The sequence below is a fragment of the Manacus vitellinus genome, unplaced genomic scaffold, assembly GCF_001715985.3.
Source record: "Manacus vitellinus isolate BGI_N305 unplaced genomic scaffold, ASM171598v3 scaffold_7_pilon, whole genome shotgun sequence".
NCBI lineage: Eukaryota > Metazoa > Chordata > Aves > Passeriformes > Pipridae > Manacus > Manacus vitellinus.
This window is the reverse complement of record NW_021940813.1, coordinates 24,610,267-24,627,113: the sequence shown is the minus strand read 5'-3', so window position 1 is coordinate 24,627,113 and position 16,847 is coordinate 24,610,267. Positions and strand designations below refer to the sequence as shown.

Here is a 16,847-nt window from a genome sequence, read left to right as displayed (position 1 = left end):
GTCAGTTGGATTTAGTGGGGCTGTTACAGCTGTAAATGCATCTACTTTTTAGGATTGACTTCCAAGTAGTATGCAGAAAACAATTTAGTAGACTCTTGTAACAAGAAACATGTTTTCTTCTTCAAAAGTTACCTTTTCCTCACACCCTTTTGCCTTCTCTTCCCCTGAGAAATAAAGCATCCTATTGCAGCGAGCAGTGCTTGCATTCCCCTCGGGTCCTTTGCCATACCCAGCTCTCACAAAGTAACTGCAAATTGTTGTCAGGATGACAGAAATAGCTGTGCCTGCATCCAGCTAAGTCTGAAATGAGTCCTTGAACTGTAAGGAAAAGAGGAGCAGAATGCTGTGCCTTGGGAAGAATATCCCACTGTGCCCTGTGTGGGTATATGTGGGGGATGTTTTGCCCAGGTAGAGTAGTGCTATTCCCAGAGGAATCTCTGACTCACTTCCATTCTATGCTACAGGGGAAGCTGACAGTTAAATGGGGAAAATGGATTACAGCTGTGGATTCCCCTGAAGATGACGTTTTCTATTAATGGATTTGTTGGGAGTAGGTACTGCTCAAAATTTTGGCAGGCTACGTATCTCAATGCTACTGTATAGTTCGTGGTTACTAATAGCAAAGATCAAGAAAACAGTGCTGGAAGGAACTGGGCTGACATAGATCTACTCAGGTTTTTCATCTTACAGGACGAAAAGAAGGGGACTGGAAACCATTGGAAAAGATGGTTTTAAATGTCTTCAAACAAGTTCCTTCTCTCACAAATCCTGGAAGTGGTATGCAGTGTTGTGTCTCCAAGAACTGTAAGGAAGCTTCAAGGAGAACAAAAACACAGCAAATAGCAAAAGCCATTCAATTGAGTCATGGCTAAGAACCTGCCATGGAAAACCATAAAGCTTTGTAGAGGGGATTGGGATCTTGAACTTTGAAAAAGAGAATGGAAATGTCCTACAAACCCGATTTTTAAGTCTTCTGGAAGACTGATATGACACCTAGGGCTCAATATTAATCTAAGTCACTGTTTAGATTGATTATATTAGATGTGATATAATTGTAAATAATGTTGCAACCTGCCATATCACAGTCATGATGTGGTTGTCTGATATTTCCAAATGAGTGATCATAACTGAAGGTACAGCTAGCTGATGGGGCAGAGCAAAAGAAGCAAAAGCTTCTTTCATTATGGGGCTCCAAGTCTCGAATATACAGCTATTTTTGCATGTGTAAAAGTCAATACAATATTTGAAAATGCTCATGGATGCTAAAACTGGAATCATTCTTACCAAGAGAATCTTTCACCATTTTATTAGCTCAGGCAGAAAATCTATTTACCCTGGGTAATACTATAATAGATAAAGCTGAAAACCTGACTGGAAGAGGAGTATCTCTCAAGTATAAAAATCTTCCAATATAAGATAAATCTGAGTTAAACAAAATTTGACACCATGGACAGAGCAACCAGGTCTGGTGAGGATTAAGGCAAAGAGAATAATGGAAATAGTTTCCACTGCTGCTTCAAATACGTAATAACCGAAAGACCATCTAATTTCTTGGGATTTGGAATGGATACCATGCAAAATAATGAAATAAGCATTTATATTGCTTGGTTCATTGCAGGAATCGTGTCCCTGATCTCCCTGGCCGTCCTGTCCTACGAGCGCTACAGCACTCTCACCCTGTGCCACAAGCGCAGCGATGACTACCGGAAGGCATTGCTGGCAGTTGGAGGTTCATGGATTTATTCCCTGATCTGGACTGTGCCACCTCTGATCGGTTGGAGCAGTTATGGGGTAGAAGGTGCAGGTACAAGCTGTTCGGTACGCTGGTCCTCAGAGTCAGCTGAGTCCACATCCTATATCATCTGTCTCTTCATATTCTGCTTGGTCGTCCCTGTGATGGTCATGATGTACTGCTACGGTCGCCTCCTTTATGCAGTTAAACAGGTAAGCAGTTGTGTGCTATCTATAGTGCAAACTGCTCTGAGGCATCTGTTGCATTTCTCTTTTATCAAATTTGGATGTACTGATGACAGAGAGCAAATCAGCAAACCAAAATGAAATTGAAAAGACCACAGAAAGCCTCAAGGAAGGTGCATGAGGTCTTAAATCCTTTTAATTCTCCTGAAGCTTCAGTCAAAACAACCAGATAAGATCCATATAGATACTGATTTTGTGATTGGTAATACTGTGTTCTATGAAAACCAGCATATCAGAGTGAAGGTTGCATTTGTAATGAAGCAAATGCATATGTTTACCTGTTTATAAATAAGACATCCATACAAATATTTCTTCTTGGTTTTGGATTATGACAGTTTAATAATTTCTGCTTCCTAATCTGTGGAATCTCAACTCTACAGTAATGCAGTTCTACCGTGGTTTACGGAGTTAGCCGTAAATCAGAATAAAGGATTAGCTTCTCCTTGTAATTCCAGACCACATTTCAAAGCTTCCTTGTAACTACAACCACCATTACTGCTACTCCTCCTACTACTACAGTGGTGGTTCTTGCAGTGGCTTAAGGTGCAATGCAGATATTCCAAAATGAATGTTCTGGAAGACCCTGCCAGGGGTGTGGTATTATGAAGCGTGAATACTCTTGGTACAGTAATGAAATGGTTTAATGACGAATGATGAGAGAGGAATGAATGTATAGGTGTTCTCTAAAAAGCAGTTCTCTAAAATGTTCAGATGAATTAACTGAAAGTGTTAAATAGGAAAAAAAAAAAAGGCAGTGAATCTCTGAATAGAGGTTCTTGTACAGAATTAAATTGAATGTAGTTTGCTTTTGATTAGTCATAAGGAATTAAGGTTGCTTGGTTTATGTGATTTGTCAAAACTTTGAGAACACTTAAAGCCCAAAGGGGAAAGCTTTTCCTGGTTGAGTGCTGAGTGGGCCAGTAAAATCCCTTTGATAAGAATCATACATTAGTATTCCTCTTAATGCTATGCAATATTAAGATGGAAAAAATCTCCTTTGATTGTAAACCATTAAAGTGAAGTTGCAGTTCATATCTGATTCCTGGGCAGCAGTTTCTTTTCCCATCACCTTAAAGAAAGGGGCGGGATCTTGGAACATGTGATACTAATAATATGGAGAAGATACACCTTACTTAAAATTTTATGTCTTCTTTCCTTCAGCCCTCACTGCCCTTCCTGACAACAAGAATCACCCACAACATGTATGGATGAAGCTTCTGTAGCATGTGCTTTAGCTTCTAGTGCTGAGGCTGAGGCTGAGAATAACTTGTGTTATTCTAGTCACTTTTTTAAAATTTAAATTCAGTTGTATTAAAAGTAGTCATAATCTCACTGATCTGCTGTGAAAAACATGCTGAGGGAACAAAGTATCACAGAAGCGATATATGCACTCTGTAGCCATTTTTTATTTAGACATGAAGACTGGGTAGACTGGATGGAAGATTAGGTCGATTGATTAATCAATAATTTTGAAAGGAAGGAAAAACCATGGGAGAAGGAATAGCATCTTCCACAATCCTCTCTCCTCCATCCTCCTTGTGCCTTCCAGAATGACCAGTGAGCTTCTGGGGTGCTGAGGTTAGAGGATCCTGAGAAATTTTGTAAATGGTGGAAGTGAAAGAGAATCAAACCTAATCTTGTATAACCTGTTGGAGAGACAGGCCTTAGGGAACTAACTCTTGTTAAATGCAAAGGAACTCTAGTGAGGATTAAATCATATCTCCTCTTTAAAGTTGTTATGACTAAGGGTCATAAGAGCTGCCTGAGCATTTGAGAAGTCTTGAATAGCTAAACCCTAAATTTTTACACAAAATATCTTACGTTTTCCTGGTGTTTGTAAGATTTCCTGGATGAGTTATATTTCACCAAAAAGAATCTCAATCAGAAAACTCATCAGTCCTAAGCTTTCCATGATGTACCAGAAACTGTTTCCGGTACCATAATCCTGAAATCTTGCATTTCATAAATTTCTTGTGACATATATATAAATTTCCAAAGAACATATCGTGACAAATCACTGAAACACAGCCTTTTTCCCCCTTGGTCTGAGGTCCTCTAACTGTTCTGTAGTAAATGGGATAGTTTATGAAATGCTTAAGTATGTCATGTTTCAAATTAGAGAAAAAGATGAGCAATATGTAAATGAAAATATAGGAATTCTTACATAAAAGTACAAAGAGTAGGTAGAATAACAAAAAAAAAGGTTAAGAGAGGTTACAGCATTCCTTATAATGCTGTAACTTTCTGGAGTGGGCAAAAAAATTAATTATCTAGCTATTTTCTGGCCTCGTAGATTCAAGTTCTTCTGTGACTCTTTGTGTTATGTATTAGAAGTAATATGGGAACATTGTAAACATAATAAGTGCATTATCCCAACTTCAGCCTCTTGGTAATTTTTCTAAATATGCATTTCATAATTTTGCCAGATCTATGGAAGTTTTTATGTTAGAGCATTGTAGCATTAATGGTGTTGCACCCTGAAATCAAGAGCGCGGGAGTTACGCCATTAATAATAGTAAAATGCAAATTAATTGAGGTGAAGAAATGTCTTAATAGATTTGTGATAGTTAATGCAAGAATTGGCACAGTGCCTGGATTTCCTCTTTTGAGCAACAGTGATTATAGGTCTGCTTTTCTCTTTTTGTTCTCTATATTTAGTCAGGTGCTGTAGCATTCTGTCACTTGAGGCATTAATAGATCCCACAAAGTCATCTGCAGTCTTTGTAGTGGTAAAAAGCTCAAGGATTTCAGTAATACAGGTTATATGAAAGATCATCTTTTCAAGGAATTATGAGTCAGTAGCATCCTTGTGTGAATAATGTTAACAGTAAATGCCATTAAACAGTATTACAATACAACTGCATTATTATCTCAGAGGTCTTACCATTTATCAAGCTCAAAGATCCTTAGGAATTACTCACATTATTTTCTTTAAAGGTATGGGGTTTTTTCCCCAGGTTAGCTTTATCTGGACAGTTGAGGTTGATCAAATGGGCAAAGTTTTCTCCCTCACAAAATATTATTCACGTGTATTTTATTCTTGCACATTCTACAGCATAAGGAAAGGAAACTGTGGATGTTTTATTTTTCCTTATGCAATTCCATTACTTTTTCCCAGTTTTTGGCTTACGATGCTTCTCTGTGACTCTATCATTGTATTCCCTCTGGAAAAATGTTCTTTGTGAAGCCAGTGTCAGTTGTTTACACTTTGAGAAGTGGGCTCCCAAATGTGGAATTACAGAGATTAGCATTGTGATCACTGTGTAGCACAAAAGACACAATGTGATTAAAATCCTCCAGTGAGGGGCCCAGAGAACTCATGTCAACCAATCTAATGAAAATTAGTAAAACTTTTAAAAGAGATCTCTTCGGTCTGCACTGTCTCCCACTTACATGCAGAAATCCTGCCCAAGGACAAGAAGAGTCCCAGAAGATTGTTTCAAGAAGTTTTCAGCTTGGTTTTATGGAGACTCTCATATCATTGCCAATCTTCTTTCGTCGAAAGCTGTGCCTGAACAAAGTTCAGCAGCTCTTAATGGAATGTAGCTAGTACAAGGAAAACAATAGAAAGAACTGTATGCAGAACACGAAGACTTAAATATATAGTGTAATACCCGCCTGACTGTGTGGTTTTTGCTCAGTGTAACAGACTGTGTGTTAAAATGGGCAAAGGACCAGTGGTCACACTGTCTCATGGGGTTCTGGAGTAGATGGACTTGTTACATGAATTGATATTCCTAAAGTGTTTGTGGGTTTTTTTGAGTGTTTTTTTTGTCTTTTTTTTTTTTTTTTTTTTTTTTTTTTTTTTTTTATCAGGGATTTTTTTTTTAAACTTGAGAATAGTGAGGAAAAAGTAGCACTGAAAAAAATTTATTGTGTCCTTTCACATTGTTACTCCACCTGTACTTTGACTTCGTCTTTGACAATAAAAAGGCAAGAAAAAATATTCAGGGAAAATTTTAAGACTAGCCCATATGAGGCAGAAGTTAGCCTTACCAGTATGTCTTGTCTTCTAGCCTGTGGTTCACATACTAATGCTTAATTGCTCATAAACTGCTATTTTTGACTAGTGACCAAAATGTGAGTCCAGGTAGTGGAATCACCCAACTATTTCCCGTTACAGCAACTTTTGTTTTGTTTCTTTTGAAAAGTGCCACATGATTTCTGACTTCTAGATTTCACAGGAGAACCAAATCACCTTTTTTTTATCCCATCCCCTGACCTTTATGAGTCTTGTGAACTTGTAGGGGAAGGGGACAGTCAAGGTTATGCAGTAAAGAGCTGGCTGGTCCTCTTTCTTACTCTTCCTCCAAACTTCAACTTCAAAGTACCAAATTTAGTGGAGGAAAAGTGATTCTGTCTCTTATTTAAGAAGTAATGCCCCAGAGCGAAATTGTGACTCGATTATAAACCCAAGGAAACTAAGTTTTAGTTCTGAACTATGAGATTTCGACTCTATGTTATTTTTTAAAGATTTGGATATAAACAACAGTGTTGGTTTTGAAATCTTCCATGCCCACAAAGGAAGTCTTAGAGAAAAAGGAAAGAAGAGGTGTAAATTTTTATGACTTCTGATTCCTTCATCCTTTTTTAATGTCTGTTCTATTTGGAAAATTAAGAAGTATCTGTAAAAACAATTATGGCATCATTGTTCATTAAAGTAGTTAGGGAAGGACAATAAAGTAGAAGGATTGCTCCTGTGAATCTTTCTAGTTTTCCATGTCATTTGGAAGTGACTGTTTGGAGAAAGACAGCATTTTAGGGCAGAACGCTCCATGATTTAAACTGAAATCTTTTTCACGTAATACAGAAAGTAGGATGGAAGTGTAATTATTGTTCCATCATTCCTTGATATGCTTCATATGATATTTATAGAGAAACTCAATTTTCCAAAACTTTATCTTTGATGGCACTGAAATTAGGATTTATGTTGAGAAAACTGATAAAGCAATTATAGACCATTAAATCTTAGCTTCTTAAAACCATAAATAAAACCATGTCTGTAGTCATAGGTCTTCTTTTAGGAGAAAAGTTCAAAATCTTTCTAGTTATTTAATTAAACAAATAAGTCCTAAGAAATGTGATTCAGATGAAGATGGTCCTAGACCTAGTTGTATGGGTCCCGTAGATCATCCCTTTCAAATGTGATTAAGTACATTTGGGATTCAACTGAATTTCAAGTATGTTTGCCTTAACTGCATCTAAGCTCAAACAAGAAGCTATACTCATTAGATAACCATATCTTGTTATTTTTTACCATATGTTTGTAAATTTTACTTCTTCCCTTCGGATCTTCATGTATACTTTCTCTCTTTAGCTTCTGGTGGTATAGAGGAAGAATAGTTTTGCCTTTCATTTTTAAACCTTGCCATAAGTATATAATAATGACATCTCATTCAAAGCAAAAAGAGATTCAGTTTGCAAATTAATTAATAAATGTTTTCTGTCACTTCATCATGAAGATATGGGAACTTAATTAAAATAGAAATCTCATGTTAGGCTGAGAGAATTGGAATAAATTTAGCAAAATGTAACGAAAGAGTTCTGCTGGATTATCAAATGCTATAAAGTAATATAGCCTAAAGCCATCATCTAAAAAAAATAATAAAAATAAATATTTTCAAATTTTCTGTACAGCCTTCAAGAGGCACATAGCAGTCAATAGTCAACATCTCCTTATTGGTCAGTTTGACCTTTGCCAAATTCTTCGTGTACAAGCCGCTACACAGCTAGAACACAAAGCTGACAACAGGCCATTTTTTGGATTCTGTGATAACAGATACTCAGGCTATACCCTTTTATTGTTTGATTCTATTTGCTATAAGAATGAGCTTTAAATTATGAGAGCAGTTTACATTCTTGTATAATACTGTATTTTGTCTGAATTTCTAGATAATTTCTCCAGTAGAAAATCTGACTTCTTTTTGTTGTTTCAAAGCAGAAGAACACTGAAATACATTAGGCTGCTTTTGGTATGTATTAGTTACCAGTTCTTTGAAGATCTGATTATTTCCAAATCTTCTTGGCTTCTAATATGATCAAGTTTATCAGAATTCTGTAGGTGAGGTGATATCCGGAACAGCTTTTTTGAAAGTTATTAATAAAAAAGCCATGGAATACTTTGACAAAAAAAGACAAGAAATCATATTTCACTATTTCTCAGTAAGTTAATAATTCTGTTGAATATGTAATTTATGTAGGATCAGATTGCAATCTGTAGATGATATTACATAAATAAATAACCTTAGCATATCAACTCTTTTTCTTTAAAAATTTGCTGATAATATTTGTATCCACTCTCAACTTTCACAGCCCATGTCCCATGGGCTTTCCCACCTTTACTCTGACACCATTCTATTTCATATAGATCTCCTCCTTCCTTCTTTCAGTGATTTCCATAATTTTTTCCTTTGATTGTTTGAAAATTATATGAACATACACAGATTTTCCAGTGCTTTGTAAAGCTGATACTACTATTCCTACTGTACAGAAGGAAAGCACATGGTACTGAGGAGTTAACTGTGAGAATTCAAGGCATTTTAAGAATCTATCTACCCCGAATTTTTTTCTCTATGTTTTCTCTGTAATCAGAGAAAGAAAATCACATCCAAGGAGGTTATTCTCAAAACTAGAAGCTTTGGCAAGCTGCTGACATGAGTCCCATTAAAAGAAGCAAATTGTTTTATAACAAAACAAGGAAGCACTTTCACCTTGAGAAGAGGATACAATGTATCTTTTTTAAAAAAAAATAGTACCCGTTTTAAATTATTTTCAAAACAATGGTATGATAGTTAAATTATTATACCATTTTACCATTGTTATTTAATGCCAGGTCATAATATAAAGTACAAACATAGCATAACTTTGCAAACAAAATGTGTAACATTTTGACACTGACTTTTGGCATTCATACTTTTATAAACAGCAATTTTCAGATGCCAGCATTTCATGTTTCAAACAGTTCTATCCTTATATTTCTGTTCAAAGATATTACAGTGAAGCAAGTGGTGATTATTCCTATTGGCTGACTTCTTTTTTTTCTTCATTTTATTTTAATGAGAAACCTGCTTGAATAAAAAGCTGCTTTCATTAGCTAGGAGGAAGATTTACTAGTGTGCTTAATTTTTAAAGAGCCAACATAATCTTGTACTCTTTCATAACGATTAGGGTTTGCCCAGGAGGTTAGATGATTGTTATGTAGCTATCATGAAGACACTACAAATATAGCATTGACTTTTGGGGTTCACTGTTCAACTGTAAGAAGATTTCAGTTTTGTGCACTATAGTTAGACCAGTTTTTATTAAAGGTGTCTGTCCCAAGGGAATAAAATTCAATATTTTCTGTAACACTGGAGAAAAATGTCAAATCCTGAGAAATAAAGGAGATAGCTAACATTTTCTTTATTTTGTGTATAGCTTCAAGGTTTGTAAGTTCGCCATCTCAGCTTTTAAGTGTGTAAAGGTGTGGTGAGTCAATCCATTGTAAATACCATTCAAAGTGTCTAGAGACTTCAGCTGCTGTGCTTGCATAGACACATGTCTAACTCATAAATGGCAGTTATGTTCACTCAGGGTTGTTCTCAGTATTTCTGATTAAAAAGTGTCGACCGACTGTTGAAGCACATGTCATCAGATTAGTGTTCATTTTTTGAGGTCTGATCATGCTGGAAGGGAAACAGGCATGAGAAAACATTATGATCTTGTTTCCCCTGTGCTTTCAGAAGTGTAAGTCTTTACTTAATTGTATTTGCAGAGAAACAGTTATGCGAGTTTGGTGTAAATCGAGCACTGTACGAATTCATTGTAAATCAAGTTAATGGCTGGTCAGAAAACAGGAATTCATTGAGTTTGCCACTTTTCATTCTTTATATAAACTAGGGAGGAAATAAGCCTGTCATAGTGTTTAATAACAATCTAATAGAAGTTTAGGATCTTATGCATTAATCTCTGGGTGCTTTATGTCCGTAAAAAATAGGCTGTAGTTTCATGAGTCTTTCAGTTTACAGCAAATGGTGTACATCAATACTAAGCACTCATGACAGTTCAGGGTATGAGTTAGGAAAGGTTTTTCCTGACAGGAAAAAGTATAAGATTTTTTTGTTTGCTCACCAGTTATAAAACTGGAAAGGTTAAATGTACAGAAGTGTGTTTTGCAGGGTAAAGAGTGTGGTTTTGTGTACTTACATTTTAGCATGGAGAACTGAGCCACACTTACTCTCCTGTAGTTTAACTCCACTTCAGAGACCAACTTGTGACCTCAGGCAAAATCCCTGCTGGAAGGCTTGGAGCAAAATTAATTGTCTTATGTGTAGCAGCACCATGGCATTGTCCCCTAGAGAAACACCTCTGAGGGTATATCTGCAAAGGGACGCTGCTGTGCAGCAAAAATATAGCAAATGTGCAATGCCCAAGGGCTTCCTTCTCTGGTACTACCATACATTTGATATCACATTAACTGTACCATTGTGTGAGAGTCCACAGGCCAGTCCCCAGCCAATGTTATCTGGGTGGGAGGTTAAAGCAGAGGGTGGGAAGCCAAAGCAGACAGCCTTGGTTCACTGCACATAAAACAAAGACTTCAGTCACAATTGTAGGATCACTGAATGGTTTGTAAAAGACATTAAAGACCATCTAGTTCCAACCCCCCTGCTGCGGACAGGGACACGTTCCACTAGACCAGATTACTCAGAGCCCCATCCAAGAAGGCCTTGAACACTTTCAGGAATGGGGCATCCACAACTTCTCTGGGCAACCTGTTCCAGTGCCTGATGACCCTCACAGTAAAGAATTTCTTCCTAATATCCAATCTAAACGTGCCTTCTTTCAGTTTGAAGTCATTCCCCTTGTCCTATCACTACATCCCCTTGTAAAAAGTCCCTCTCCAGCTTTCCTGTAGGTCACCTTTAGTTACTGGGAGGTGCTATGAGGTCTCCCATGAGCCAAAATGTAATTCTGCTTTTTCCTGGTGGTGCAGAGTTAACAAGGATGTTTGTTTTTACTTTGTCAATCCTTGTTCTATCTTATCATTAGTCCTGTGTGACTTAAAACTCCAAGGTTTGGGCACAAACATTTGTAATATCTATTGCTATTCATTGGTTCCATGATTTAGCCCCACTTCCACTGCTGAAAATTCTGAAAGCTCAAGATGCAGTGCCTGAGGCAGCATAGTTTGGCAGTAATAGAGGGAAATAATTTTACTTGAGAAGTTATCATGTAGTGAAGAACAATGGCATGACAAATCCATATGCTGCAGAGATATGAAATGGATGCAAATGATTATGTGCTTATGGAATGAAAATCAAAAGCATATAAAAGAAAAAAGGTAAATATGTAAAATCTAGAACAAACATTGTTTCAAAATTTCTAATACAGTATTTCATTAGTTTGTAATCCTACTGACTAGGTAGATTTTTTTTTGCTATCTCAGTTGAATCTTGCACATCTGCATGAGAAGCTCTGCATAAACACAAATTGAAGGTTTATAGCCAGAGTTGTCACGCTTATATTATCTTAATAACAGAAATGTATTAAGTAATGTAAATTTATGAGATTGATCATACTGTTTTACCACAAATAAAATAAGTTAAAATTTGGATTCTTTGTTTACTTGGCACTAAAGCTGTTTCATCCAAAAACAAAAGGTGAAAAAACCCAGTTTATCGGTCTTACATTTCCAATGTTTTTTGATGTTTTACAGTTTTCAGTGTTTTGAGCTTACCTGGACTAAGGATAAGGTGGTCTAACCTGCTTTTAATAGAAATTAATTTGGTCATGATTACTCATATTGTAATATTTTTATAATTCTTAGATTTTTATAATTTATTATAAGTATCAAATGTATTATTATATTTATTATTAATAATAATTTTTAATGGTGAATATTATACCCTGCTAGACATTAGACTGAAATGTCATGTATGCTTCCTTAATGAAACCTGCATTTATTTTCTGTGGAGGCAAACCTAGGTGTAATATGAATCTATGAGATTAAATACAACATTTTGGAAGTGATGCAAGGTTATGTTGAAATTTAACATTTATGTGAAGAGGGCAGGTCACTCTCTCAAAGCATACAAAATCTAGAAGCAGAACAATTTTTTTTGTTTTATTTCTGTGGAGTCTGCATGCAAGAGCATGCATGAAGATAACTGCATATGCAATGTTGACATGTTCCTACATGGTCAGGAATGTTCCTTGGCTTTGAGGCAAACAGTACAATCTGCTGATGTCCATACTACACAGTGTTTGGCCTTGAGCATTCTCTGGTTGTTACATGACCCTATGGCCCTCAAACATAGAAGTTCATATTTTCTTTATTTACCCAAATTAAAGTGTCTAAAATCAGATGAGAGTTGACTTTGAACTCAGTAGAGTTGTGAGCTCTTCTAGTGTGGAGCCAAAAGTTGATACACTGCACCCTGATCTATACAGCAGAGGTGTGGGTGAGTACAAGCCTGTGGCACAAGTTGGAGGACTGTGTAGAAAGGATGGAGCCAAACCTGGTGCAGCCTTGTCCATGCCACCTACTGGGAGTTGTCACTGATACTTTTGGGCATCTGCTTAGGGAGCACTGGGGCGAATCTGCACAGGGGATCCAAGCACTCTGACAGTTAAGCAGGGTGGATGATCAGGATCAAGATCTTTATCTCACATTGTGGAGTGGTTTTGTGTAGTAGTATGGACATAGCCATTCATGGTTTTAAAGATATGCACCCATACCATGTCTTTTCCAAGGAGAATTAACTTTAAATTGTATGTGTTTATGTGCATGCTAAAAAAAATTGGAGTTTTCTTTTCTTCTTTAAAGGCAGCTTGTTCTATGAGAAAGTGCTATGTGGGCACATGAATGTCTGAGTTTTTGCTTTCTTCCTTGGCTTCAGACAATTTTGGGTACTATTTTAAATAGACCAGGTTGGGAAATAGATTTTCTGGTCTTTTTCCAGTTTGAGGTTTTTGATGGAGAGATTTCTTGTCTTGAATAAGGGGGGCACACACGCACACAAATCTTAACCTCACTGTTTTTCACTGATCAGCAATTCATCAGTATTTTATTTTTACATAATCCTCCACTGGAACATTTAGATGTTAAAAATAAAATAATCTCCTCTTGACCCTGAAACCATTCAGAGTCCTACTACCTTTGTACAGCAGTAGCTTAGGCAAAGCAACGTGGAGCAAAAGGGCCTGCAAATCCTTGGAGCTGGTGACCTAAAATGCCTGTGAGATCAGCGTCCTGAATAAAATAGCTCTGTGAGGTAACTAGGCACCAAAAGACATGGCATTTTCAGTCCTATCAGGCATATTGTCAAGGAACAAAAGAGAAGCCCAGGGAAACATGGGTACTACCAGAAATGTCTCAAATTTGAATGTTCCCACAGGATGTTTTCATTTTTGTGAATCAGTTTCCCAGTGCAAAAAATGTCATACTAGGAATAATTTTTACCTTAGCTGATGTGTAAGTTGCCCCTTTGCCAATAAAAGAGTTCTGTTGCAGTGCAGCTGGCTTATACAATGCTAAGTGTTTCTGTGTCTCTACCTTTTCCCACCTTGTCCATCTTCACACCTTGCTTAGTATGCACATGCAATATTATAATAAATGTGCAGCTCTCACATTCACATAATAGTTCATTTCTCTTGGGGTTTAAGAAGGGTATAGGTGCAAATACTGGTATTCAGCTCAGTGAGCCTCATCGATATGGTAAAGAAGTGTTGAAAACACACTAATTTTGATGTTCTAATTATGTGTTCTCTTATGTTCATGCAGTCAATCCAAATCTGTATTATTACAAGTTTTTTTGTGAGGTTTATAGGTGTATACGTGTCTTTTTTTCTTTATTAAAATAAACAGACGGGATATTTTATGGAATTCTCCCCTTTATTAAATTGTTGCTGCTTTGCACACTACTTGTCTTTGTCTCATGGTGAATCAGTGGAAATAGGCTTGTGTTTTCTGTAGTAGATTAAAACTGGCGTCATATTTCAATTTACAAGTATCTTACTATACAGCTGGCTCTACTTATTTCAGTGTGCCTGATGGTAAATTGAGAGCCACTGCAACAAATGAAAAATGGCAGAAATAGGGCCAATAATATTTTAAACACAGACTTATATTTCAGGCAGCATTTTATTAATTGGAGTCAATAAAAATTGATTGCCAATACTCTGAGTGCGTTTAATTACTAGCCCTGATAGAATATAATCCTACACCACTCAATACTCAGTGTAACTCAGTCAGATTAAACACTGGGGAATCAGCTGGCTAAATATTAATCCTTTTTTGTTGTTGTTGTTTTAAAGGCATGGCAGGGGAATAAGGTGGGAAGGTAAGGCTGGAGAGGGAGGAAGGGAGGGGTCTGTGGTCAAAGCCACTGCCTTGAATACAGCAGAGAATCAGAGCAGTTTGTGGGGGCCAGGTGGCTGCACCTGGGCAAGTCTGGGGAAAACACACTCCAATGGAATTCCAGCAGAACGAGACCTGTCCTTGTGAAGCATGTAGAGTAGAGGCTTCAGAGGCTTTTAAAAATTAAGTACTAACATATGGCTCTTCAAAACATCTGCTCTTGCTGGAAGAAAAAAGCTACTGTTCAGCCACTTTCCAGTTTACATCTGACACTTGTTTTACAGGGAACCTCCTTTGCTGAAGGACTGCTTGTCCAAACCTTCTCAGGAGAAATGATGCCCATCTATCACACCACAAAGAGAGTTTTATTTTTCTTCTTATTTGGCACATGTTTCATTTGAATTTCACTTCACTAGTAATGGAGTTAGATGAACTCTCCAGCTGCTTAATTATAGAGACCTTCAACTTAAAAAGCTCAGGAATCCTTATGCAGTAAATCAATATCCCTCTGGACAGGTAAAGGATAGAAAATAAAAAGATAAGGTTTAAGTAGCCAATGTTTCCTTCAGAGAAATATGTATAAGATGTATTACTCTATTTTTCACGTTATTTTTGAGATGATGATGCTTAGTCCATTGACTCTCCAACTTTTCTATTTCATGCAGTTTTCATTGTAGCTTGACCACTGACCCGTTTTTGGTCTTAATTCTTTCTTCCTTTGTTATTTCAAGATATAAAACTAAAAATAATGAACATTCACTCTTAATTTGTACTATTGAGAGGCCTGAGGCTTCACTTTCCTGTTTGTTAAGCATCTTTTTTCCCCTATGGTTTTTCTTTTAAAATGTCTACACCACATGAATCTTAAAACAATGAACAACCGTCTCTGGCTTGAGGTAGTCATCTGGGCTTACAGTGAATGGGTGATTATTTGACTTTTTAGTAGTACAACTGACATCTGCTAAGCAGCTAAATTAATCACACCTGAGTATGTGCTATAGGGTTGCCTTAGGGTATATTCCAAACCTTCTGTTGTACTTAACAGTGGTAATCTGAATTCAAATGAGAGCTCTGTCAACTAAACAGCTTCTCAAGTAATAAAAAGCATGTAAGGTGTTTACTAAGGGGATCTCAGTAGTATTGGACTGTTTTATTTCTAGTCACATACAAATAAAGAATTTGTTCCTAATATTTAATCTCAAACTGCCCTCTTTCAGTTTAAAACCATTTAAAACCTTTTCCTGTCACTATCTGACCATATAAAAAGTCCCTCTCCCTCCCTTTTATAAGCCTCTCTAAGGTCCTGAAAGGCCACAATGAGTTCTCCCCAGAGCCTTCTCTTCTCTGGGCTGAACAACCCCAAGCCCGTCTTCGAAGGAGTTGTGCTGTAGCCCTCTGGTCATCTACATGGTCCTCTTCTGGACATGCTCTAACAGGTCCACATCTTTCTTGTGTTGAGTACTCCAGAGCTGATGCAGTACTCTAGGTGGGCTCTCATGAGGGCAAAGTAGAGGGACAGGTTCACCTCCCTTGACTTGCTGCCCACTCCTCTTTTGATGCAGCCCAGGATGCGTTTGAACCTTTTGGGCTGTGAGCATGCTCTGTTGGCTCACATCCAGCTTTTCATCCAGCAGAAACCTGAAGTCCTTTTCTGCAGGGATGCTGTCAATGAAATCTTCTCCCAGTCTGTAGTCATATCTGAGATTGCCTCAACCCAGCACCTTGCACTTAGACTTGTTGAAATTCATGAACTTCCAAAACTTAGCGTTTGGATAATGCTGTCAGTCACAAGGCGGAAAAGGGACAACACTGCAGTGTTTCAGAAGGCTGTAATATGAATTTTGTTTGGTAACATAACACTCCACTTGAAACTGTCCCAAACATGTAAAAATTAGCATTCTGTTTAGCTAAGATCTTGCTACTTATATCTGGTCTATTAAAGATTAAATATAAACAAAGTGTGAATAAAGGCAACCTGCACAGAAGGAGAAAAGGACAAAATTAATAAATATTCTGAGCCTAAACTAAAAAAAAAATTGAGCTAAGCGTCCCATAGACGCTTTCACTGCCTGGCAAACACTGAAGTATGTGCATTTTTTATTCCCATTGTCAGTCCCATTGAATGTACTTAAAGGTTGGTTATACATCTGTAAAACACTGCATACAAGTCATTGCCTTGCACAGAAAATAGAATTAGTATTGCCACTATTTACATGTTGTATCTGTCCCCGATTAAACACCAGTAGCATTCTGCTCTGCTCTGATGTCTTCAGCATTGAGCTGAGCATTTAAAAACACCTATCTCTGGGAAAGTTCCCTCAACTAATTCACTTATTTTCCTCTATTGTTATGGCTTGCAAGAGCTGACTAGAAGTCTTTAAAGGCCTTACCCGATACTGTTCTCTCTCTCACTTCCTGAGCAACTTCAGGATATTAGTTCAGTCTAAATGAGAGGTTGAAAGAACTGACTCTCACATTGTTCAAGTGTGGCTGTTCTGCATCGATCTTTAAGATCTTTCTGAAAAAAAAT

General features: G+C 37.1%; 1 protein-coding gene across 1 annotated transcript in view; it reads left to right on the top strand.

Moving 5' to 3' along the window:
- The window catches only part of LOC112841333 (pinopsin-like), a 69,974-nt gene that overhangs the window by 22,579 nt on the left and 30,548 nt on the right, over positions 1-16,847 (top strand). The window contains exon 2 of the mRNA XM_025896248.1: positions 1,619-1,944. Within this exon, the coding sequence (XP_025752033.1) occupies positions 1,619-1,944 (326 nt within the window). The remainder of the gene's footprint in view (positions 1-1,618; positions 1,945-16,847) is intronic.